This window comes from Python bivittatus, unplaced genomic scaffold (genome assembly GCF_059951505.1).
Source record: "Python bivittatus isolate LINGU-HERP-01145 unplaced genomic scaffold, Pbiv_v1 ctg000850_np1212, whole genome shotgun sequence".
NCBI lineage: Eukaryota > Metazoa > Chordata > Lepidosauria > Squamata > Pythonidae > Python > Python bivittatus.
The window spans coordinates 11,888,274-11,914,899 of record NW_028277112.1 but is presented as its reverse complement, the minus strand read 5'-3'; the positions used below and the strand labels follow the sequence as shown (position 1 = coordinate 11,914,899).

The following is a 26,626-nucleotide window of genomic DNA, read 5'->3' as shown; positions in this document are numbered from 1 at the left end:
GTGGTCTGGCATTTTGAGTTATTAGATCTAAAACCTTCAATAAACCCAGCTTGCAAAGATTCCAAACCACAGATTATCTATCTTTTGTTCAGTTATTTCCTTTATGGGATACGATGGAAGAAGGCTTTCTGTGGCAAAAGCTTGTATTTAATATATGTAGAATAATTCATTGACTCTAATAAAAATCTTGAACACTTTAGTCTACCTATCTAGATGTAGATAACTATGTTTAATTTCCAATTCTCAGCCAGAAAAGCTTCAGATTTAGTCCTAGTGACAATACCTCTCTGAAGAGGAATAGAGAAAGAGCAACAAACTTGCCATAGAATTGCCACTAGGGTTATGCAGTGTTTTACATTTGGTTGTGAAGATGTTCTTTCGAATATGTGGGGGTGTTAATGCAACTTCTCTCTGCAATTTATTAAAGTAGCAACTATTTCAATTCTTGACAAAAGAGATAACATGTCATGGTGGCTCTGTTGATGGCTATATGAAATACAGATAAGGTGGAAGAAAATTTTCAGTATCCAGAAAAGGCTCAGGATAACAACTAATGCTATCTAATTTCCACATAGATCTGAGAATCAAGATCAGACTGAAGGAATCTTCTAACAAACTGTAATCCTGTTCTCTATGGTTACTAGGCTGGCTGGTCTGGAGACTCTATTATGGAAAACCAAAATGAATCCTGGCTACTTATTAGGGCCACCATATCTGGCTGCACAAAACTGGGCAATCATAAGATGACAGCAAAGGGTTCAATTTTTCTGTAACTATTTGCTACCATGCTAGAGGCTTTTTGTAGCCATACCATTCCAGAAAGAGGGACTAACCCAAAGTGACAAATGTCCTCAATGAAACTCAGAAGAGTAATCTTTCACTTATTCTGAACAAAATAATCTTGCAGTTTTTTTTTCATTGAATTCCAGTGCATACTTATGTTTCAATTTTCTATTGTTCCCTCATACATCCTCAGCCATCTAAGGCAATGAAATAGTGACTATTTCAAAACCACTTAAATGAGTAACTTTGCTGGAGGTGGTTTGAAACCAGTTCTCCTAAATCCAGATCAACTATACTGCACTGATTTTTCAAAGAACTGCTATTGTTAGATGAAACCTACAGCTTACTGACTTCAGTTGTAACTTCTGGAATTTCAGATGGGCACTGATTCTTCCTATGAATAAAAGAGGTAAACTAGCCTTTAGGCAAACATGTACTAGGTAAATACATCTTTGATTGATTTCAGAACAAAAAGATCTATCCAACACTTAGGAAGAGAAAAAGTTTCCATGTTGTTAGAAACCACTATTCTAACTTGCAACTATTCTACAAAGAATACTAAAATCCTTTGTATGAGAGAATTTTTTGCTTGGGAGAAGAAATGAGGACATGACAAAATAATATACTCATGCGAAAAATCAGAAGTCTGATAGCACCTTTTTTGACTAACAAATTTTATTAAAAGGCATCAGCTTTCATGAGGTGCAGCTCAATTCATCAGATGAATCCTGCAATGTATACTCATGCATCAATCTTACCTGAGTTCTGTAGCCAACTGAGATAGCAAGTGCTGTGCTAGAATCTCTAACCACTTGGAGACTAATTGAAGTGGTCTTCATATGGGCCACGGCCAGACGAGACCCCACAGCAAAGGAGATGAGATCCTTCTGAGCAGAATCACTCTCTGGAACTATAATGTGTGCAAATCTGGCACTCTTGTTTAAAGCTGCTCCTTCTCCCACTTCATAGAGTTCCACAAAAAAACAGGTCTCAGATTCAGCAACCTGATAATCAAAACAGATATTCAAAGGACTGCACTTTTTCTGATCAAAAGGAATATACTCCCAAATGTAATTTTGCTGTATTTTGTGCAATGAACTTTTCAGATCATGGGACTACCCTGTGTTTGGCTTCAGTCCTCTTAGAAACAGCTGCTCCTTGGAATCTGGATAGAAATCCTGGTGTTCCCTCATCAAAATCATTCATGTAACTTGTTTGAGAATCATTAAAATGTCATTCTAACACTGGGAAAGTACACATGTATAAATGAACTCTTCAATGGAAATTAACAATCATTAATTTTATGTTTTTTTCAAACTTGCTTCAAGCTACAATTGATAACTCTCTTAAATTTTTTTCTAAATATGTAGAAAAAAAGATAAGAGAATTAAATGTTCCCGGTTTTCAGAGTGAAAGTGATCTCAAGAAGTCTGCGAAATTATGAAAAAAATCATCTGACAACCATTTTATACGATAAACATTGTGTTTATTTTCAAAAGGCAATATTTCAACTCAGGATTTAAAATCCATAGTTGATAATCATAAGCAGGTTTCTTACACTATCACAAAATGTAATAATGTGAACAATGACCATCTTGTTAACAGGAAAGAAGAGAACTAGGTTCCAATTTCACATACTCCTTCACATAACCAATTCCTGAAGTGCTGGCAAAGAAGTCTCTCCTCTTCAAAAGCTTGGACCTCCTATACACATGATGAGTTTTTAAGCCAGAAGAAACTTGATCATCTCATAAAATTTAGAAAATAAGGGCAACCCATTTCACTTTTACTTCAGTATTTTTTTTTAAGTATTATTTTTTCATCTGGGCTCAGATCAGCTATGGATCTGCTGCAGTGAAATTAGCAAATTTGTTCCCTTCAGGATTTGTGAATTTTTTTTTAAATCGCTAATGGAAAATCTTCTATGCTGTCTATGAAGTTGGTTCTAAAGATTCTTGGTCTTTGGAATATAAATGCTATTTAAAAAAGTAAAAAGTATCAGTACAATGTCTGAAATCCTAGAATTTTCCAATGTTCTACATAGAACCCCATTAGGGGACAGATTCCCACTGCTGTGATCTCACACAGATCACAAAGGCAAAGATCCAATATAGAGGATTCCTTCCTAAGTATAAAAAATTGTGCTGCTTTATACTAATAGCTCAGATAATATGATAATGCAAACATGGAGTATTCTCCAGCTTTTCATCATTTGATCACATTCTAGCATATGTGGGGGGAGAGTAGTTAGGAGAGATAACTAATTCATTATAAGTACTCACATTATCAGGCCGGATCTCAATATAAACCATGCATTGTATTTGGCCAGCGTTACAAGTGGTAATCCCTATGACAGCTATCAGTTCTTTTGCCAGATCGGTGCCATTAGTCTGCAGGACAACTGATGTTCGATTAAAAGTCACACGCCAAGACACTTTCACATCTTCAAAAGCCCTATCAACAAAGCAAACCAGAATAAATGCACTGATGCAGGCAGCCATTGGAAAAGTCTTTACCCTAACATACATTTTATTCTTTTGCTTTCCAAATTTACCACAGCAAAATGGTGTGTTAAAAAAAAAGAACGATGTTTTCACTATTATCTTCAATTACTTTCTGCTTGATTATCTCTTAAACAAGCTGTTCAGTTTTAATTTGTAGGATTCACTATTTTTCAGTTATGCCTCTGTTTCTTAGCTGTGGTCTTATATAATCCTCATGAAATATCTGGAAAAATGTATCAGTGAGCAGCTTGAAGAGAAACAGTTGATTAGCTGAGGATCTAATTACTTAAAAATGAAGACCAACTAGAGATTCTTAATATCAGATAAACTAAATTCATATATATGAATAGTTGAATTGTATCCCTGCTGTTTGTTATTCTGTATTTGGAATGTTTTTTGGAGCTATGTTCTTTAAACTGGAATTTTAACAGCAATTGTTGTTTTTGTACTGTTGCTTGGAATTAATAATTGTCTGCAATTATATACTGAAATGTTTCACACATTGATGATGGATGGATGGATGGATGGATGGATGGATGGATGGATGGATGGATGAACGGACGGACGGATGGACGGACAGACAGACAGACAGACAGACAGACAGACAGACAGATAGATAGATAGATAGATAGATAGATAGATAGGCTAGCAGACAGTAAGTTTGTAAGCAGGAAATGTGTACCTATCTCTGGATTAAGAAGTATTACTGATTTGCATTTATGTATACATGTGTTAAACAGACTACTTGGTTACTGGTTAGTTCTATTATTTTGTATATTTCTGTCCCAAGAAAATCACTTTTTTTCCAACAAAATCCATTATAATGGTTCTCTTCAACCTTGCTTATTAAGATAAAAAACTATGTTAAACAAACCAAAGTAAATTTGGATAGATAAGTTGGTGATGATACAAAGGGTGGATGAGAGGCATGGCGCAGGCCAGGTGCGCAAGGGTGCAAGGTGATGTGCGAGAGGCATGTGCTAGTCAGGAAGGGTACACAAAAGGAACAGATCAGGGAGGGTGATGGAGGTGTGACAGAGGTCCAGTGCAGATCAGGAAGGGTGCATGAGTGTGTGCAGGAGGCATGGATCAGGAAGGGTGCATGAGAGGCATAGAGCAGGTCAGGAATGGTGTGCTGGGGTGTGTAAATGGCCAGTATGGTGCAGAGGGGCTGGGGGAGGGTGCACAGGTGGGGGACACTTACCCAGCGACTTGCAACCTTCCCTGCCAGCTTCTCCACTGACTTTCTGGGGAAGCCAGCAGAGAAGGCTGCAAATGGCAATCACATGATTGTAGGACAAACTGGTTGCCAAGAACCCAGATCACGTTCACATGCCTGCAGGGGTGCTGGGACAGTCAGAACTCCGAGGACCAGTTGTAACCACTATTATTCAGCGCCTTCGAACTGTCAGGTTCAGCCCAAGAACAGCTTAGCTCCTTTATTAGCTTACACCTAATAGACAGAATCTCGCCAGACTCAATCTACAGCACAACAAAAATAACTATAACCATGAGGCCCTAGGGAAGGGCCAGTCTCATTCTCTTGGCTTTCCCACACTTCGGCTGGGGACTGAGGAGGTGCTTTCTCTGGAATGTTTCTCCCCACTCCTGGCAACCTTGAGGCTCCATTCCAAAACCTTCCCCACTCATGCCTTCCATCACACAAATAGTCACTAAACTATATGAAATATATAAATATATTCATATTTAAATATATTCATATATAAAATATATGAATTGTCATAGGTTGAGGAGTACCTGTATAATATTTGTGTTTGTGTGTGTATCTACACCAACACACAGAGAGAATGAATATACAGCTTTATATATATTATGTATGTAAGTATGTATGTATGTATGTATGTATGTTGCCTTTATATATAAATTGTGTGTGTATGTTTATACCCAAACACACTCACATGCATACAGGATAGACAGAAACATCATCTTTAAAAGTGATGGTCCATTATTTTAAAAGATAAGGATCTAAACCACAAATCTTGTTTAGAAAAGGCTGTTCAAATCAAACTTTTCATAATAATACGAGTGACCTGATATAGTAGTGGATTGCCTTTGATTTCATCAATATAATGGATTAGATGATCAGTACTTAAAAGACATATGAAAAGGAAGTTATTCCTGAGATGGGTCAAGTGACATCTGAACCTACAGTTCTAGCCAAACAATCACTTTACCTTGACTAGAGGAAGCAGCAAATAGTAGGTATGTGCACATAGCAAAGAAATTAATTTCACATCTCAGCTATTATGTATATGAATTAGGGTGACTGAAAATTTAATTCTCTCATTTTTGTTCAGTTCTGGTAGACTGACTGACTTATATCACATTCTAAATTTATGAGACAACGTTCCCAGTGTGCAGTAAACTACTGAACTTCTAAAAGCCTAGGATTTATACTAAGATTCCATCATAACTTATTCTGCTTACAATTATATCCTTGATTTGACACAATGCATTACAGTATGTGAAGGTAACACTTTTTATCAGCTGCTGCCTGCACCTGTTTGGCTGTCGCGTGACAATGAGTTCTATTTTCCTCTTTTCTGAATCTTCATCAAGCACAAGGCCATGTTGTGCTTCTTCACTGAATCCCAGAATTCCATTCTGAAGATCATTTCCTAAATGGGAAATAGATCATCCAAAAATATCAGGAAGCAAGCAAATTTTTATGTTTGCCAGCTAACATTCTATTGTAGCATTCCTTAAAAATTCTTCCCCAAACTGAGATAATTATATGAAGTGGAATGAGGAGCCATTATAGTATAAATGGAGAAACTGGATTTTATATAAAATAATAGGTGATTTAATGCTACTGGAATTAAAATATTAAGAATACTTCAATGGGTTTTAAGATACAATAGGACAAAATATGTTTGATATGATAGTCACAAAACAGATATAATGGCATTGGCTTATTGAACCATCACTTATTTTAAAGCAATTGGGTGTCTTCATGCCATAGAATTAAAGAATATTAATATGATAAGGCACTAGGGAAAATAAAAGGGCTCTTTTCCTGTATTTTTGGAAGTACATCAGTAAGAAAGGTAATGTCTTCCTTACATTGTGCTTGACTTCTTACTTACTTAGACATGCTTGTGTTATTTTGCTAGGAACAATTTGAAATGCTTTGCCATTGTCTACTTAGCTGTTTTAGCAAAAGCTGTAAGGCTCACAAATAATTGGTTTAGGCTGTTATGACCTTAACAAAAATGGGAACCAGTAGCATCTTTTTCTGGGTAGGGTGGTCAGAATGGTGCAAGCAGCATTGAGACACAACAATGCAAGTCCTGCCACTTTTCCACCTATGTTGCGAATCATACATATGCCCCAAAGAAGTGGACCTTTTACTCTGATGCTTCTTTCATCATTCTAACAAATGTAAGAGCTTGCAGATGCTGCTGACAGTAACTGATTCATAAAGATTGATCTGAGTCTCTGCCTAATTTCTTACCTTAAAACAGACATAATTTCTGATAGAAAAGCTACGTTCTTGTTGATCTTAAGCAGAGCATATTTATGTAAGCTTCCTTTTGTTACTTTTAGGAAGAATTCAGATGCTAATTCCTGGATATTACATCATTCTAATAAACAAAAGTATCTGGTATCTAGAAAGATCATTCCATTCCTATTAGTCCAACAATATATTTGATCAAATGTAGCTAAACATTAGCTAGGGAGGCAGGAAGAGAGAACCAGATTGTTGAATCTTGCTTGTTTTCTAAAAGAAAAAACAATCTCTATTCAGGCATAACCTTTATGAATTGAGTCCTTCATAGGAAGAGAGATGAGCAGAACAGCCTTTCCTCTCTTAGTCATGCTGATAATGTAAGAGAATATAAATCTCATGCTTACAGCGTCACTGCAGTGGTTCTCAAGATATAATAGAATACAACGTCTCTAATATGCAACAGCATATACATATGCTTTTACCATTTGAACTGAATTTAGGACCCAAAGCAAATGCTTAGTTATCAACTTCAGATCCATGTTCCTTACTGAATGTGTCTTTGTTTGCTCTTACTTTCTGGTTTGAAAAGCCTCTTTTATATTATCCAGTATATGAAATTGGGCAGATAAGTTTGCTCTTCTTAACAGATCCTTTATATGAATTCATCATAACCCTTTCCCCTCAATTATTATGACTACATCCAACAAGAAAACATGCAGATACTACTGTTTCCATTTTAATGCCCACTGTCAAGGACAAGAAGGAGTTCTCTTCATTTTTAGTCATGATTACTTGGAAAGTGATAGTCCAGTTAACAGAGAGATTGTATGTGATTCTCTGTTGTAAAATTTATATTACAAACTCTGGAATGCACACTTGGTTGTTTTTTGGCTTAGGCTTTTCTCAGAGTCCCCTACTATGGGGAGATGGGCGGGGACAAGTTAAATACATACATACATACATACATAAATAAATAAATAAATAAATAAATAAATAACAGTACTGCTGTGCAAATAATAACTCTCTTTCCTCTTATCATTTTGCTTATATACTAAAACAACATAAATATGTCTACCTTTGATAATTATTGTGGTAAAACCTTTAAGCCCATATTCATCCATGCTTTTTGTAATCTGAGCTCCACCTTGAGGTTCAGAGAGGACAACATAAAAAAATTCTTCCCCTTCAGGTTCATCATCATCAAGAATTCTGACAGATACTTTGCTTTCTCTTTCCCCATCCAATAATGTGACAGACAGAGCCATCTCTTCAAAGTCTGTCCCTTCGACTGCCCAGGTAAGATTAGAAACCACAGGGACAATTTCAAAAGGGAATGTATCTGCCCCACTTTGAGCATTTATTCCCCCAAATGTTTTTATATTTACTGAGATATTTCCCACAAACCCCTGAGTCCTTCTGATATGAATCAGAACAGTGCTGGAAGTAATGTTTCTGCTGTCTTCTTCAGTGTAAATCATAGTTGGTTCAAGACTTAAAATTCCATAGTGGATATCACTGGCCAGTACGGTAACAGATGCAATGCTAAATTCTGGATTCAGACGTGGATTCCAGGTTGGATTAAATTTCTGGATATCTAAAACATTCACAGATGTTAAATTCACAAAAAATATTTCATCCTCTTCTGAAATGCTGTCATCAATTATCAAGATTTCCAATATAGTGTTAATCTCAAGGAATCCAAAAACAAGTTCTCCATCATGAGCAGGTTCAAAGTCTTCTAGTGATTTGGCACTTCCTGCAGTGGTCTGATAGAACACCTTTGTGAGGTTGCTTTGGTAACCAAACAGTCTCTGTACATATAATCTGACTGTTTGTACATCTTCCCTCACTAAAATGTTCCTTGAGCTAGGAGCAAACTGAAAGACTCCCATTGGCTCAATCTCAGCAATAAGGAAATCTGATCTGAAACAAAAACAAATATATGACATTTGGATGTGGAAAGATAAAGGCAGCATCTTAACATTTTTAGCTCATCTTCAACAGACAGATCCACTTAAAAACATTAGTATCTTGGATTCATCTGAGACTTCTCTCAAACTGAAGAAACAGCTTTAGAACTTTATGAAGAGGTTTAGTCATTCCATATTTTGATTCTATAATTATTAATATTTTCATATATATTATAACTGAGACAGAAGAAAGAAGTGATGAATGTCAATTTATTAATGGGCTGGGGGGCTTCCTTGTTATTGTATTTGGCTGGTGAACCAAATACAGGTAGTCCATGCTTAACGACCATTCATTTAATGACAGTTCGAAATTATGATGGCCTTGGAAAAAGTGCTTTACAACCTGTACTTGCACTTATGACCAACGCAAACTGTTGCACCATCCCCAAGGTCATGTGATCGTGATTTGCGACCTTTTTTATGACAACTGTTAAGTGAATCACTGCAGTCGTTAAGCAAATCACTGTGGTTGTTAAGCGAATCATATGGTCGTTAAGTGAATTCTGGCAAAAAACATCCATTGGAGAAGCTGGATTCACTTAATGACTGTCGTAAAAATGGTTCTAAATCAGGTCCAGTCATGTGGTAACTTGTTTAACAACTGCCCTGTTTAACAATCAATTTTCCGGTCCCTATTGTGATCATTAAGTGAGGACTACCTGCATTCAACTTGAGTGATAGCTTTCTTACCTCAGACGAGCCCCACCAGATGCGTTACTCTGCACAGCTGCCAGATGTACAGCAAACACCTCAGGACTGCTTGCATTTGGAATGACTTGCAATAAAATTGTTTTGTTTTGTTCACCATGGGAAAAAGTAACTGTGCCTGGAAGGAAAAAAGGAAAGGAGATTGCTGAAAAGCTACTAGAATGTTGAAGAGCAATGATACTAAATCATGAGCCATTGAGAGTCAGGTGGCATACAAGTTTAATAAATTATGATGATGATGGTGAATGAATACAGATTTGTTAGGAATACAATGGAACCCACAATGCTGAATATACTATGAGAAGAGTTCAAAAGCATTAACAATGAAGCCATAAAGATTAAGTATTCTAAGGAATAAAAGGAGTCTCTGCATCCCAATTGGTTGTAGAAGAATGATAGCTCTGGTCAGAATATCAGATAGCAAGACTGACCCCCCCCCCAAAAATCTGCAGAATTGCTCAATACCTCTGCAACTTAGAAATATGCAGTTATAGTCCAGATACATAATAGTCTGAGAAGGCATTCAATAACTTCTTATAAGCCATTTTACTATGACACAGTGCAGATATCATTTTTTTTCCTTTCTTTAAAATGTCATTTGTGCACAAGCCAATTAGCAAATATACTACAGGTACCAGAAAGAAATGATAGAACACACCCTTTAACACTGATTCATAATGCAAGTTTGCTCATTGTTAAGTAGCAGATTAAAAGGAAAGGATAAAACATAAAGGTTGTGTACATCTCAGAAATCAAAATGTTTATATAACATCAAGTTATGATAGGCTACAGTGAAGCATGCTCTGATTATAACAACAATTAACAATCTAATTTCCTAAGAAAAAAAGTGTTAAAAAAGGCAATGGTAAACTGAATTCAGATGGGGAATAATCAAGATTTTTACATTTTTTATCAAAACAAAACAAGTGAAAGATACAAAACAAGATGATGGTGAGATGTTGAGCATAACCTCCTTTCTCTCTCTTGTTTTTTCTTTCTCTCTCTTTGCTATCAAAGTTTTTGAATCGTCCTACTGTCCTCAGGAATAGCAAAATAATGGCACTCACCAGAAGGTGGTATAATATTGCCTTGGTGAAGGAACATTGGAATAAGACCTGGTGGATATCCAGAACTCCAAATTACTGTAATGGAGCCATATATTCCTTTACGAATTATAAGAGCTTCCGTTGTTCCTGCTGTAATATTTATAAGTCGTAAGATAACAGAATCAAAGGCAACCTACAAAATAAAGAAAATATTATTTTCGCTAGAAATCATGGCAACAGCTGAACTAAACTAAAATTATAGGCAAATGCACTGAATAATTGCATACGGAATACTGCTGCTATTGGTTGCAGGAACATTTTCTGTTTGTGCAATAAATCTACATTTTGAAATGTAAGATGTACTTAATGTATTTGTTTTAAATTCACCAGCAAGTATGTACCAATTCTAAAACATATGACAATGAGAAATGAAATATAATAAGTGCTTTTTCAATAACACCTAGTTAAAATATTCTGAAGGCTGATATAATTTGCAAGCCAGGAATAACCAGATTTCTATTTTGTACCCCCCTGGCCCACAAATAAAATCATAAGGAGAGGAAAAAAAATGGTGATGTAAAAAACATACAGGTATGTGCTTGCCTCCAAATATGTAGCAAACAATAAAAACCATAATAAACAAAAATAATTATCCAGGTTTTAAACTGATATAAATAATTTATTCAGATCTTTTAACATCTGGCAGTCAGTTAAGTCCAATAAAATAAAATGTGTGTCCACTGGTTGTTAATTTGTTAGAACACTATAAATCTAGTTACCTGAGAATTGGCAGCTTCTCTGGGAACTGGAAAAGAGACCAACCTGGCTGTCTCTAATATTTTAGGCACAATATTGGCACTAATATTAACTAACGTTACATTGATCAGTTCCAGCGTCAAATTCATGCCAAAGGAAATAAATACCTGGAAAATTATCATAAAAAAAATAGTCATAAAAAATAACATCCATAGATAAAGCATTCAAATAAGACCTCAAAAGGTTTTATTCAAGTAGGGCTCCTTTAAACATGTAGTTTTACAAGCTCTCCCCCAAAAGATAATAGAAAGCAACATTAAAATTAGAAATAATGGAAAATACTAGCAAATTAAAGCTAGTAATTTTGAACTTTGTCAATATTATTTATTTAGAATATGTATGTATTATATCATATCCTATCACACCATATCATTGTAACTCATTATTTTGAAGTATATAGGCATAGCTCTTACTTTTGTTATCATTGTGAGCATTCAAATATGCAGAGCCTCACCTGTTGTGGTCCTGTTTAAGCTTTATTACCTGAACATGCTAAGGGAATGCAACCTAGCCAGGTTTTTGATAGGAATGACTATCAGGGGTTGTCAGTATTATTTCTGAGATACATATTTCACCATCAGAAAGAAGCTTCCCAAGAACTGTAGTCCAAAGGATTGTTGGTAAATGTTTTTCTATGAAAGGGAGAATCCGGCAGATGCAGGAACATTCACTCATTACTCTACATTTTCCTTCATGTATCTTAAAATAGGAATCTTCTACTTTTCTAAACTGAAACAAAGACCTAAAAGAAATACAGCTCAGAAAATATTGCTTTAATCAATTGACTACCAAACACTACAATCATGATTTAAAAGGGCTTTCAGGGGGGAGGAAACAACAGACCTGGGTGCATATTGGCACTGTTTTCAATCCAAAACTGGAACCTGCTTTAATGTATAGCTGTCCCACTGTGTTGGCTGGTGTGACTACTTTTTCTTCATCGAAAGATGAAATTTGGTACTCTACAATTACATCTGCAAAAGTCCCTGCATGCCGAGAAATATTAATCTGGATGTGCCGGCTGAGATCTTTCTTCACCAGTACTGACTGTTTTTCACCATACAAGGCAAATACACCATATGGATCATCATTTGCAACCACAGTGAATCTAGAAATGCTTTTCTCCAGATCCAAATCAGCTCCTCCTTCCACTGAAGTAAGCTGCACCTCATAAAGCTCATCTACTTCAGGAACATCATCAGGCAACAAGGAAATCACAATGTCTGATGTCCTTTGTAGATCAGGAATTAGAACAGAACCGCTCGTAGTTATGAAATCATTGGTAGTATCGGAATCACTACTTAATTTCCAGTAAATCTATAACAATTAAATTAAAAGAAAGAAACAAAAAAGCTTTGATCAATATAGTTAACTCCCAATGAAATGAAATCTTGGATAATTTAGATGTTACAGACTTCATATTTTGAAGACAATATATTTTCTCAGAACAAACAAACAAGGATACTTTCAGTTCCTCTTCCTTTCATTATTAGGCTCTTAAATTTTGTTGTTCATTCAAACATCCCTTTGAAATTATTCTACTAAAAAATATCTTTAAAAACAAAATATTCAGGAAGTTCAGAAATATAGCACAGATGGTATACCATATACACTCTCTATATAATGTGCTTATATGTATGTGTGTAGATTGACAGATACACACCCTCTCTATATATAGAGTATCACCTATATCACCTCTATTGATATAGAGTATCTGTCTGTCTGTCTGTCTATCTATCATATAAAATCAGCCCAAATTAATTTACTTCAATATATCTCATCGGTCAAGCTGGGTTGGTAGATTCCAAGTCTAGGACTGAGAGTAACTGGCCCCTTCTCCTAGTCCATTATTTTAATCATTACACCACACTGGGTCTTGTCTTGTCTTATCTAATCTATCTGCCATTGATTTAATTCTGCATTCATAATGAAATTATATTGGACAAACAACTAAGTACCAAAGTAAAACTACCGTGATGTTCCCCATAATGCCTTGAATTCGCTTTATGGAAAGTACAATACTTAATGGACCTTCAGATGTTGATGGTTCCTCAAAATGCTTTGGAGATAAGGATTTAGGAACAAACTGCACAATCCCATTGGGATCACCAAACTTTAAAATCTAGATTAAAAAAAAAAAAGTAATGGTTATACTTGGGTTTGCTTATTAGTGGTACACTACACAGAACATTCAAGTAGTATATGTTTTTATTTTAAAATGGTGTATCACATTGCTCATTATTACATGTTTAAAGAGCTTTAGACTTTTGTGACACCTGAGTTAAAAAAAAACTCTAGAATTTTCAAAACTATTTTCTGATAATTACAAAAAATGTAAAAAACTTAACCTCTTATTCTTGGTTATAAGTTGTAGCATTAATAGAACAGAGAGATGCTATAAAGAATAATAAAGAAATAAAAGATCAAACAGTAAAGCCTCAAAAGAGCACTACTATCACTAATAATAAAATCATTTACTTTTACTGTTACATTGGCAGCCTTGGGATCTAGTTCTGTTTCTCCCCTTACAACACACAACCTAATAATGTAGGTCTCTTGAACTTCAACTTCTTCATGAGGATAAATTTCCAAGATGATATATCGCAAACCGCCTTCTGTTTCCGCAAAATAAAATGATCCATTTACTGGGTCACCAATGTCACTATTCCGAGGAGGTAAAATTACCTCTGAATTCGGTCCTAAAATGTCCCAATTAATCTGCAGATGACACACATTTTAAGAAAGCATTATTGGTAACATAAAAATGTTATAACAGAAAAGATTATTATTTTTAGTACACATTACTCAATGTAATAACCTGAACAAGGTCCCTTGTGGGTATTCCCAGGTGAAGTATGACCATTTGCTCAAATGATCTCTAAAAGGTTAACCAGCCTTAGAGTACAGGAATTGACTCATTTATTTATATTTTAATTAGTTAATTAGTTCACTATCTATCTTTCTATCCATATGAACTATTAAGGTTCTCAAAGTTTTTAAAACATTTGTTTAAAATGGATATAGAGCTAAAAAATATATGCAATCACTGCAAAGCTACCAATCAGCGAAATTTAAAAGAGAAATGGCAAAATCAGAAATAATTTTAATAAAAGTGAAGAGAATAATAAGTTATGGTCACGGGCAAATTCTAGTTAAAATCATAATGTCTTGAGGGCAAGGAACTGATTCTCTATTACAAGATAAATCATTATAGCAATAAGGCACTTCTGTATACACACAAGAATTGTCAACCATCTGGCAATGGGGCATAAAATGAAGAACAACTGATATTCTAAACATGTTAGTGTTAAGCATGCTATAATCTACATTCTGAAATCCACAAACAGCTCATTTGAAACTGCATTTCTCCATACTAGACTACGGGCAAAATTTTGAGGTCAAGGAATTTCGCTAAACCTTATAAAACTGCTATATGAATGGGTGGGGCATACAATAGGTAGAATCAAGATACATGATTCTCAGACAAAGGTCTAAATAAATTCATTAATGGCTTGGCACCCTTTAGTGAAATTAGCTATATAAAGTAAATAGTAAGTAAGCAAATTTATTCATTTGACCACAGGTTATCATATGCGCACAAAATCAATTAAAATACAGTTCTCCATGCATAATTTCCTAGGCTTCAATATAAGGGTACAAATTTCCAAAATTATCAAAACTTAAGCAGTATAAAGAAGCAGCACTACAATAGGCCTATGAATTTAATAAAACTAATAATTTAGAACTTGGACAGAGGGTGGAATGTTATCAAATTTAAATTACTTTCATCCCTTTCCTTTCCTTTCCTTTCCTTTCCTTTCCTTTCCTTTCCTTTCCTTTCCTTTCCTTTCCTTTCCTTTCCTTTCTTTCCTTTCCTTTTTTTCATCTCTTTCCTTTCTAAGTACATATTAGCACATTATTTCAGTCCTAGTAACATGCTTTTTTAATGTTTGAGAAAATAAAAATACCATAAAAATATTATAAGGTTCTTTCCCATGAGAAACACACACAAGTGTAATAAAATCTGGAGGTTAGATTATTTTCAGTCCATTCAGAGCTACAGGTTGTTGAGAACCTCCTTGAGCCCATAGATAAGGTAAGCAAGGATCAGCAGAAACAATTCCTTTTTGTGACTGAACTGGAAAATTTTGCCTTAAATCTTATCCAATCAATGACTGCTGGTTTGTAACTTTATTTGATTGATGTTATAGAAGACAAGTGAAGAGTATAAAATCCTACCCAAATTAATCAAAACTGCAAAATCATCATCATCATCATCATCATCATCATCATCATCATCATCATCAGTTACAGGCAGAGGAATTAAGAAAAGGAAACAAAGAGAGACAGAGAAGTGACATACCTGAGACTCTCCTATCAATTCTCCAGTTCTTTCAAGTACCAAGGATAGTGCTAATGAGATGTTAGGATTGGGGAGAATGATTTGGCTTTCATTGAGGAAACGGACAATCCCATGTGGAGAGTCATTCTTAGTAATCGTTATTTGGGTAACCAGGTGAAGTCCAAGGACCGCTCCCCCACTGGCACCTATTAGCTGGATTTCAAACTGCTCAGCATATTCTCTGTTCAGAAATAAAAGAATGAATCATACTTTATACCAAACACAATTACATACCCCACATACCACAAAAATATGAACGCTTAGTATTTTTACAGAATATCTTCATAAAATTCATTACTATTATTTGTGAAAGTGTTTAAAGTTATAGATGAAAACAAGAAGTAATGGATAGTAACACCTCTAATTCTCCAAGAATAAATATGTAGAAGAAGTAATTTTAATATCTGTATTGGAAAAATAAGGTAAATAATTGTTTAAAAACACAGTAATAAGTGCCACATGTTTTAAATTTATTTTTTTAATAAAACAACCTGTTTCATGGCCACTATAATTAATTCTATTCATACATGAATACTGTGACCAGTAGTGTCCACAGAGTTTTGCTGATTTTGCTATGGATGCCACTGACTGTGAAATGCAATCCTTGAATAATTGTAGGATAGTGAATGAAAAACAAGAAAGAGGGCTTTACCTTTCTTCATCATCCATGATTAAGATACTGATAAAACTCTGAGTTTGGCCATGATGAAAAACAACTGAATTATTTGTAATATTATAGTCAACACCATCAGGAAGAGCTGAAATACTTCTAGATATGAAATCTGCTGTCACAAAACCATAATTCCCTAGCCTTCGAAATACTGGAATCATTATCCTCCCAACATCTTCTTCCACTAAAAAAAAAAAACAAAACACCACAGAAAACATTACAAGGTCTTACACAGGAGTAAAGTTCATTCAGTTCCAGGAAGTTTGAATAAAAAATCATAGCCACAGTATGATTTTATAAATTGTATATGAATACCCAGTTATTCACTCAAGTTTGCAAATGTAGGAGATGTTCAGCTTTGTGGGCAATTGTCTACAAATATCATTACTGGGATAAAATTATAATTGTGGAAATTATGTTTATCCTTGAAATCTGATTCCTTCTGTTTGTTTTAATCACATCTGAGATCATATACGAAGTCAATGCTCTTAAGTATATTCCAACACAAATCATAAGATGTTTTCATATCATTGAATTCTATGTGAAGGCTTTCCCCCCAGATTTACAAAGATAGTATGTTATGTGGGTATATTTAGGCCTATTACTTCCTTTGACAGATTCTGTGCTCAGAAGGGACTACCTTATTTACTGGCAGGTCCACAATAAGGAAGAGGAGCACAGTGTATACCTATTAGTTCAGAAAATGGAAAATGCAAAGCTAGAAATAACAAAAGCCTGAACTGGGTGGCAGGAAATATATAGTCATACAGAACCAGGAGGATATTGTCGATTCTGGCTCATGATTATATGATTATAATAGATTGTTTTAGAAGGAATAAAACCTAATAATTATGGCCATAGTTAAAACTGTTTAAGGCAGGCTCTAAATTGCAGGGAAAGGTGGATGCAAAGTGTAAATGAGAAGCAGAGTAATCTAAAGCTAATTTAGGCCTACTACAGGGAAAGAGGGACAGCACAGTGAAAAAAATTATGGTGGAAGTATGGTCAAAACATCAAAAGATGAATGCAGCTGCTAATAAGCCAAACTGCAACACCTCTAATCTTTCTTTAGACTTCCAGTTATGTAGAGTTTGATAGTGTGAATAGGCAAATGGTTCATGTAGTTTCAGTACACTGCCTACATGTGTTTCTTATTAATTCCAAGTTCTGTATTTGATGATTTGGGGCCCAACCTCCTCTTCTATGAAATAAGTAATGAGCAATAACTGTGTTAATAATATAATAATAAAATAATATAATAAAATAAAATAATATAATCAGGATAATAATATAATCAACATAAATTTTAAGGATCAGAATGAGTGCAGTAGATGCAGTAATAGGAGGTAGATGTGGGGATCCAACTTCTGGTAATGTAAGTAATAACTATTAATGCATGTGGTTATGATCCAGCTGAGTATATATGTGCCAAAGTCTGAGTCTATACAAGTTTTTCTCTCAACAAATTGCTGCATCAGATTATATAAGCAACATTCAGGTCTTTGACAAATGTTTTTCAACCACATAATTAAAGATCAGGATTCTTTGAGATTCTCTGTAGACTTAGTTATCAGCAGTAACTTTTGGCTTCTGTCTGCTGAAACCAATAGGTATCTTTTTACCTACTTTTTAATGCGGTATGGAAAAATTTTAAAGTGAAGTTTTGTACTTTGCTATGTTCATACATATAGTCCTCAATGTAGACCATTAGTTTAGCAAGCATTTGAAGTTATAACAGTGCTGAAAAAAATTACTTACAACCAGTCCTCGCACTTACGACTGTCGCATGATCATGATTCAATTGTAGTATATGCAGCAATTGTAGTATGGTTTTTAAGGAGAAATATTTGATGTGGATAGCAACCAGAATCAATTTTAATGTTTATTAATAATTTGACGTAATCACCATCCACGTACAGTGGGAGGGAATTTAGAATTTAATATTGTTTTTTACTTTAATATTTTTACTCTTTTTTTTTACTTTAATATTTTTTTTAGTACTTGTTTCATTTTTAAAAAAAATAAGTTCATGTGCATTAATTTTAGATAATGATAAAAGTGGTCTGTAGTAATTTAGAATTATTTCTCAAGATGATATAATGAGTCTGAATTTATATACTCAATTACTCTGTTTTATATACTCAATTATTTAATCAATGAAATAATGAATTTTAAATTTTATGACAATTGTAAATTCTGTTTATTTACTGATATTTTATTTTCCATCCACTATGCCTTTTCTCACATTCTTTTTTTTTTTAATGCAGTCATTTATTTTACTCCATAATTTTTTTTTCATTTATTCAATTTATGGTCATAGGCCAAAATACCAAAAGAAAAGAAAAGGAAAAGCCATGATTTTTGTTGTTGTTGATGATGTTTAAAAGCAAACTAAAAGAAAAGGAAAGACAGAAAGCAGTATTTTTTTTTTAATCCAGGGGCAGAGTATTTTTCTTGTTGGATCCTGAAATGTTTTAAAATAAATAAATAAAATAATACCGTAGGAAACGAACATACCTTCTAGACTTGTATAGGAGGGATCAAATTCAATGATGCCTTCTGCATTGTCACTTTTTGATATAATGATTCTTATTACTGAAACATTTCCTATCTCAGGGGGCTGGTCAACTTGCAATCCATTTTCTTTTATTGTAAAATCAAATTCACTTGCAAAAGTATATGAGGAGAAAAATAATGAATGAATGAATGAATGAATGAATAAATAAATAAATAAATAAGGCAATACATTCATGTTCCTATATGCTCCTATTTTATTGTATTAGATATTATAGGTAGTCCTCGGGTTATGTCCATTCATTAAGATGGTGCTGAAAAAATGAACTTACAGTCCTTGAAGTTCCAGCCGTCACAGATCCCCTATGGTCATATGATCAAAATTTGGGCTGGCGCACATTTACAATTGCCCCCCTGCCACTGCTGCACCCCACCTGCCCATGGCACATCCCCACCTGCAGCACCTGCCCATGCTCCCTAGCTGTCATGGCCCAGACTCAGGACTTAGATTCTGAATCTAAATCTGACCTGAAGAAGCTGTTCCAGCTGAGCCTGTGGAATGTCAGCCTCAGGAGAGACAAAACCAGAAATCACATGAAGCTGATCAAACACAGGCACCATCTGAGCAGCTGGAGAAGTCAGATGAGGATGACGTAAGGCCTCCCATCCCCCACACCTGAGGAGAAGAGAACAGAGCTGCAAAAGTCTATTAGGTTCCTTGCCAAGCAAGGGAGTAAATCTCCTGATTAGTGACAGCTGGCTGCAGCCTTATTTAAGAAGCAGCTCTGAGCCCTGCTCTCTTTGCTGGAAATGTCTGACCTCCAGCTCTTGTGCAATGTTCCTACAAATCCTGTTTGTGTTTGAAACCTTGAATCTCTGGACTGGCTGACAACCCTGACCTGGCTCTTGGAACCTTGGATTTGGATTTGGACTACTCTTCTGTGCGCTCCTATTTGGAAAGCAAATTCTTCAGGCAAACCTCAGTTTTGTTTACATTCCTTTGTTTGCTGTTTTCTCTTCAGCCTTGGAGTAAAATTGCTAAACTCCATAGCAACCGTGTGTGAGTGTGTGTGCTTGAAGCAGGACACTAGCACCCACTTGTGGCACCTACCTCCCTATCTGTGGCACCCACCCATGCTCCCTAGAGCCTACCCACAGCACCTACCCCCCACCCATGCTTCCTAATGCTCACCTGCAGCAACTTCCCACCCATAGCTGTAACCCACAGCTGTCACCCACTGGCTTGCTTGCCTGGGACTCCAACCTCTTTCTGTTTAATGCCTGTGTAGTCCTGGGGTTACAGTGGCAACTGTCACTGCTGGGATTGCCATCACTAAGTGATGTAGTCATGTGACATTGTGTTGTATGACTGCATCACTTTGTGATGGAAATTCCAGTCCCCATTGCCATCGTTACCTGAGGACTACCTGTAATTGACTCAGTAGCAACACCAAATCATGAGTCACTGCTATTAGAATGAACCAGGTTTTGCATTCCTGGTTTGCAGAGGAACCATAAGAAATGGTACATCCATTTTAAATTCAATCTTTCTTTAGATCTTGGTCACAAAATCGACTAAGATGCTAAGATTTGCTAAATGGTATTTTATATATAGCACATTTAATGTTTTTTGTCAATCTTTTTTCATAAGATGGACTTTATTTTTACCTTCCCAGTAATTCCACTTTTGTAATTACTATTGAAAAATCCTCAGGACCTTCCGGAAGATCATCATCATAGATTTCAACATAAATGATTTTAACAGTTTCAGTGGGTTTGAAAATAAGCTCTCCTGAAGTCACACCAAAGTCTGAGCCTTCCACTGCAGTACCGTTCAGTGTCTTATACAAAAGATGAATTTGCTTGTAATATCCATGAGAACGGACAACTGTGATGTTAGCCTGTTAGAGACAAATGTTTTCTAAGGTGAAATGCAGCTTCATTATTTCTCTGAAAGTAATTTTAGAATCAAAGAATTCTAGAGTTAGAAGGGACCACAACAATCATCTGGTCCAACCCCTGCAATGTGCAGGGAAACTATTTAAAACATTCATGTTAACAAATTCTATTAACGTGTTTTAACTCTGGTGTCTATTTTCTAGTAGAGTAGAAAAATGTACTCTATTTGGACTGGCAGATCTGTTGCACACTTTATTGTTCTTTGATCTATACTACAACTCTTATAATCTGGCATAAGCATAGGTTATTTTAAGCCAATAAAAGAAATGCACATTGCATGTATGCAAATGATATCATGTTACCTACTTTAGGTTTTCATATTATGTAGCAATTTGAACTTGATTCCAAATAAAAAATTATTTCAAGTTTCACATAAACTTAATTCCAACATCAATAACTTTTGGTTACATTTGGGTCTGAAAATGGGTTGAGGAATTAGGACAATTTTGAACACTAGATGGGGTTGCTAGGCAGCTGCATAACTTTTTTCATCTTTACACAGAAAGTAATAACAAAAATAACTTCTTATCTTATAGTGTATTTTTCAACAAGCTACATAAGAACTACTTAAAATACAGTATAAATATCAAAATGTCAGAGACAATTAGTAATTATAAAACTTCTCATAATAATATTGTAACAGCAAAACCTAATTAAAAACAACAATTTATAATCACTAAGTAGCAAAACCTGATAAGTATGTGCTATCTAATACCCTACCAAAATAGCTAAAAAAATTCAATTAAACAAAAATCCACAAAACGATAAAAGGTATAAATAACTATAAAGTTAAAAAATTAAATTGGGTATTTTTTTAGGTATCTGTTGAAAACTCACCTCTGTATTCATATCTTGGGATATTTTTGTGTAATTTCATTGGGGTTTGGGTTAGACAATTAATTTTCAACTTGGTAAACTACACATAGTCATCCACCTTCTTGATTTAGACTTATTTTTATCAGCACTACTAGTAGAACATTTTTTTTTTTAATCAGTTCAATTGTGTCTGATTCTTGTAAACTACCTGGAATGTCCCTGCAATTTTCTTGGCAAAGTTTTTCAGAAGTGGTTTGCCATTGCCTCCTTCCTAGGACTGAGAGAAAGTGACTGGTCCAAGGTCACCCAGCTTTTATTTTCCCCTCAACCCCTTTTTCATTTTGAAAGGCTAGGACTTTAAAATAATAGATAAAAAGAGTGAACATATACACTCCTATAGACAGAAATACTACTGCATGCTGAATTATGGTCCTTGACCGTAATAAAGGACTGACTGACTACGGCATGCTACGCTATCATCAAGCAGGAAACCATCCACCAATTACAGTGTTGCAGGATTTGCTCCCTACTTTGCCTTTGTGTGCCCACTGCAAGTTTACACAGGCAAAGCAGAAGTGAGATAAATCTGATCATCTTTGAAAACCTTTTGTGACTCCTTCTAAGTTACTTGCAACCCCCTGGTCAGTCACAACCATGATTTGACAACTACTGTTTTAATGTACTATTTAATATTGCTGTTTTTGACGTAAACTACTTTGAGATGCTTTGCAAAGGAAGCAGTATATAAATATATTAAATTATTACACAAAACTCTTCTTGTCAGCTGTCTGGGTAAGAGTCAGATTTTACAATATTAACCAGGTCATTTTCAACAAATTCCACTATACTCTGGACTGAAATAAATGTATGTTTAAATCAATACTAAATATGCAAAAATTGGTCATTGTCCAAAGATTACTAAAGAACTAAAAGACAAGATGTTTTCTTTTGCAAACATCTCGTGCAATATTCCCCCCCCCCAATTTATAATATAAAGAACACATCTCAGAAACACCTCTGGTAAACACCTTCAGTTTAATTAAACAGCAAATAATTGATATCTAAATTAAAATAGAATTAAAACCCCAAAGTAGAATTAAGTGCCTGGGATACTTTTTGTATTATAGTGCTTTGCATTAATCTCCAAGGCGGAACTTCAGTTACAATGTACGAAAAGATGTTCTAATAAATTAGGATTTAAACTCTGCATACCCATTTTTCTTTTTCTGTCATTTGCAGTACTTCTTGAGAAAATGCGAAGTGTCCATACGGCAAATCACTAGCAGCCATAGTGATATTTGCTGTTTTGGCAGCCTCATCTATGATTCCGCCATCACTAATACTAGCAAGTTGAAATTGATAGTGTTGCTTTTCTTCTGGGATATCATCATCGAGAGCCTAGACAAGAGTGAACTGATTAAGCTGAAAAGCATATAGAAATATTCACCATGATACATGGAAGAACAGATTTTTGTTACCAAATTCAAGCCAGATTATAGTTCAATAACACTGGCCACAAAGGAAAAGTAGATTCTCAAGCAATAGTGAGGCACTATAAGATACAGAAAAAGTCCATATCTTAGAAAACCATCATACCAGACACAGTGCTGTTGTCTATGGATGATATGATACCATTATCAGTACAAATATGCTGGAAAGACTCTCCACCAGTGCTGCATTGCACCAGGAAATACAGTGTTACCTCTACTTACGAACGCCCCTACTTACGAAATTTTTGAGATACGACCAGCTCCGGCCCCAAAAATTTACCTCGATGTGCGAACTCCGCCTTGAGGTATGGCCATTTTTCCGTCCTGACATGTGGTCTGCGGCCATTTTTCCATCCTGACACGTGGTCTGCGGCCATTTTTCCGCCCCTGACACGTGGTCCATGGGCGTTTTGCCGCCCTGCTGTGCCCGACGCGGGGCGTGCGGGCGCTTTTCTGCCCCTGACGTGCGGCGCGTGGGCATTTTGCCGCCCCGCCACGCGTGGGCGCTTTTCTGCCCCTGACGCATGGTCCGCGGACGCCAGAACGGATTAACGGTAATTACATTGAACCTTATGGGAAAATTTGCTTTGGGGTGCGACCAAATTCAGAGGGCGGAACGGATTAACTGTATTTACATTGAACCTTCCCCTTCATGGATCACTGCCTTGTCGTGGCGAAGGGGCTTGCGTAACTCAGTGAAGCCATGAGCTATACCGTGCAGGGCCACCCAAGACGGACAGGTCATGACAGAGAGTTCTGACAAAATGTGGTCCACTGGAGAAGGAAATGGCAACCCACTCCAGTATCCTTGCCAAGAAAACCCCATGGACAATGTTAAAAGGCTAAAAGATATGACGCCGGAAGATGAGCCCCTCAGGTCGGAAGGTGTCCAATATGCTACTGGGGAAGAGCGGAGGGCAATTCCAAGTAGCTCCAGAAAGAGTGAAGCGGCTGGGCCAAAGCCAAAAGGACGTTCAGCTGTGGATGTATCTGGAAGTGAAAAGAAGGTCCGATGCTGTAAAGAACAATATTGTATAGGTACCTGGAATGTAAGATCTATGAACCAAGGCAAGCTGGATGTGGTCAAACATGAGATGACAAGACTGAACATTGACATCTTGGGAATCAGTGAACTGAAATGGACGGGAATGGGTGAATTTAATTCGAGTGACCATTATATCTACTACTGTGGGCAAGAAACCCTTAGAAGAAATGGAGTTGCACTCATAGTCAATAAGAGAGTGGGAAAGGCAGTAATGGGGTACAACCTCAAAAACGACAGAATGATCTCAGTGCGTATCCAAGGCAAACCATTCAATATCACAGTCATCCAAGTCTATGCCCCAACCACTGATGCTGAAGAAGCTGAAGTTGACCGCTTCTATGAAGACCTACAACACCTTCTAGAACTAGCACCAAAAAAAGATGTCCTTTTCATCATAGGGGACTGGAATGCTAAAGTAGGAAGTCAAGGAGTAATCGGAATAACAGGCAAGTTTGGCCTTGGAGTACAAAATGAAGCAGGGCAAAGGCTAATAGAGTTCTGTCAAGAGAACAAGCTAGTCATAGCAAACACTCTTTTCCAACAACACAAGAGACGACTCTACACATGGACATCACCAGATGGTCAATACCGAAACCAGATTGATTATATACTTTGCAGCCAAAGATGGAGAAGCTCTATACAGACAGCAAAAACAAGACCAGGAGCTGACTGTGGCTCAGATCATGAGCTTCTTACTGCAAAATTTAGGCTTAAATTGAAGAATGTAGGGAAAACCACTAGACCACTCAGGTATGACTTAGATCATATTCCTTGTGAGTACACAGTGAAGGTGATGAATAGATTTAGAGGATTAGATTTGGTAGACAGAGTGCCTGAAGAACTATGGACGGAGGTCCGTAACATTGTACAGGAGGCAGCAACTAAAACCATCCCAAAGAAAAAGAAATGCAAGAAAGCAAAATGGCTGTCTGATGAGGCTTTACAAATAGCTGTGGAAAGAAGGAATGCGAAAAGCAAGGTTGAAAGGGAAAGATATAAGCAATTGAATGCAGATTTCCAGAGAATAGCAAGGAGAGATAAGAAGGCCTTCTTAAATGAACAATGCAAAGAAATCGAGGAAAACAATAGAATGGGGAAGACTAGAGATCTCTACAAGAAAATTGGAGATATGAAAGGAACGTTTAGTGCAAAGATGGGCATGATAAAGGACAAAAAAGGCAGGGACCTAACAGAAGCAGAAGAGATTAAGAAGAGGTGGCAAGAATACACAGAAGAACTATACAAGAAAGATCTTAATGTCCCTGATGTCCACGCTGGTGTGATCACTGACCTTGAGCCAGACATCCTAGAGAGTGAAGTCAAGTGGGCCTTAGGAAGCATTGCTAACAACAAAGCTAGTGGAGATGACAGTATTCCAGCTGAGTTATTTAAAATACTAAAAGATGATGGTGTTAAAGTGCTGCACTCAATATGCCAGCAAGTTTGGAAAACGCAACAGTGGCCACGGGATTGGAAAAGGTCAGTTTATGTTCCAATTCCAAAGAAGGGCAACGCCAAAGAATGCTCAAACTATCGTACAATTGCACTCATTTCACATGCTAGCAAGGTTATGCTCAAAATCCTACAAGCTAGGCTTCAGCAATACATGAACCGAGAACTACCGGATGTACAAGCTGGGTTTCGAAGAGGCAGAGGAACTAGAGATCAAATCGCCAACATTCGCTGGATCATGGAGAAAGCACGAGAGTTCCAGAAAAATATCTACTTCTGCTTCATTGACTATGCAAAAGCCTTCGATTGTGTGGATCACAACAAACTGTGGCAAATTCTTAAAGAGATGGGAGTACCAGACCACCTTACCTGTCTCCTGAGAAATCTGTATGCGGGCCAAGAAGCAACAGTCAGAACCGGTCATGGAACAACCGATTGGTTCAAAATAGGGAAAGGTGTACGACAAGGCTGTATACTGTCACCCTGCTTATTTAACCTATATGCAGAGTACATCATGAGAAATGCCAGGCTGGAAGAATCACAAGCCGGAATTAAGATTGCAGGGAGAATCATCAACAACCTCAGATATGCGGACGATACCACCCTAATGGCAGAAAGTGAAGAAGAACTAAAGAGCCTCTTGATGAGGGTGAAAGAGGAGAGTGCAAAAGCTGGCTTGAAACTCAACATTAAAAAAACTAAGATCATGGCATCTGGACCCATCAATTCCTGGCAAATAGAAGGGGTAGAAATGGAAGCAGTAACAGACTTCATTTATTTGGGCTCCAAGATCACCGCAGACGGAGACTGCAGCCATGAAATTAAAAGACGCTTGCTCCTTGGGAGGAAAGCTATGGCAAGCCTAGATAGCATATTAAAAAGCAGAGATGTCACCTTGCCGACAAAGATCCGCATAGTCAAAGCTATGGTTTTTCCAGTAGTAATGTATGGCTGTGAGAGCTGGACCATAAAAAAGGCC

At 36.3% G+C, this 26,626-nt stretch overlaps 1 protein-coding gene across 1 annotated transcript in view; it reads right to left on the bottom strand.

Moving 5' to 3' along the window:
• Positions 1 to 26,626, bottom strand: part of ADGRV1 (adhesion G protein-coupled receptor V1) — a 275,296-nt gene that overhangs the window by 117,534 nt on the left and 131,136 nt on the right. Inside the window, exons 63-77 of the mRNA XM_088130185.1 lie at positions 22,873 to 23,058; positions 20,554 to 20,786; positions 18,889 to 19,037; positions 16,354 to 16,555; positions 15,663 to 15,882; positions 13,778 to 14,017; positions 13,272 to 13,421; positions 12,143 to 12,616; positions 11,263 to 11,406; positions 10,505 to 10,676; positions 9,420 to 9,555; positions 7,835 to 8,682; positions 5,809 to 5,926; positions 3,066 to 3,237; positions 1,542 to 1,787 (exon numbers count right to left, since the gene is read on the bottom strand). Of these exons, the coding sequence (XP_087986311.1) occupies positions 1,542 to 1,787; positions 3,066 to 3,237; positions 5,809 to 5,926; positions 7,835 to 8,682; positions 9,420 to 9,555; positions 10,505 to 10,676; positions 11,263 to 11,406; positions 12,143 to 12,616; positions 13,272 to 13,421; positions 13,778 to 14,017; positions 15,663 to 15,882; positions 16,354 to 16,555; positions 18,889 to 19,037; positions 20,554 to 20,786; positions 22,873 to 23,058 (3,690 nt within the window). The remainder of the gene's footprint in view (positions 1 to 1,541; positions 1,788 to 3,065; positions 3,238 to 5,808; positions 5,927 to 7,834; positions 8,683 to 9,419; positions 9,556 to 10,504; positions 10,677 to 11,262; positions 11,407 to 12,142; positions 12,617 to 13,271; positions 13,422 to 13,777; positions 14,018 to 15,662; positions 15,883 to 16,353; positions 16,556 to 18,888; positions 19,038 to 20,553; positions 20,787 to 22,872; positions 23,059 to 26,626) is intronic.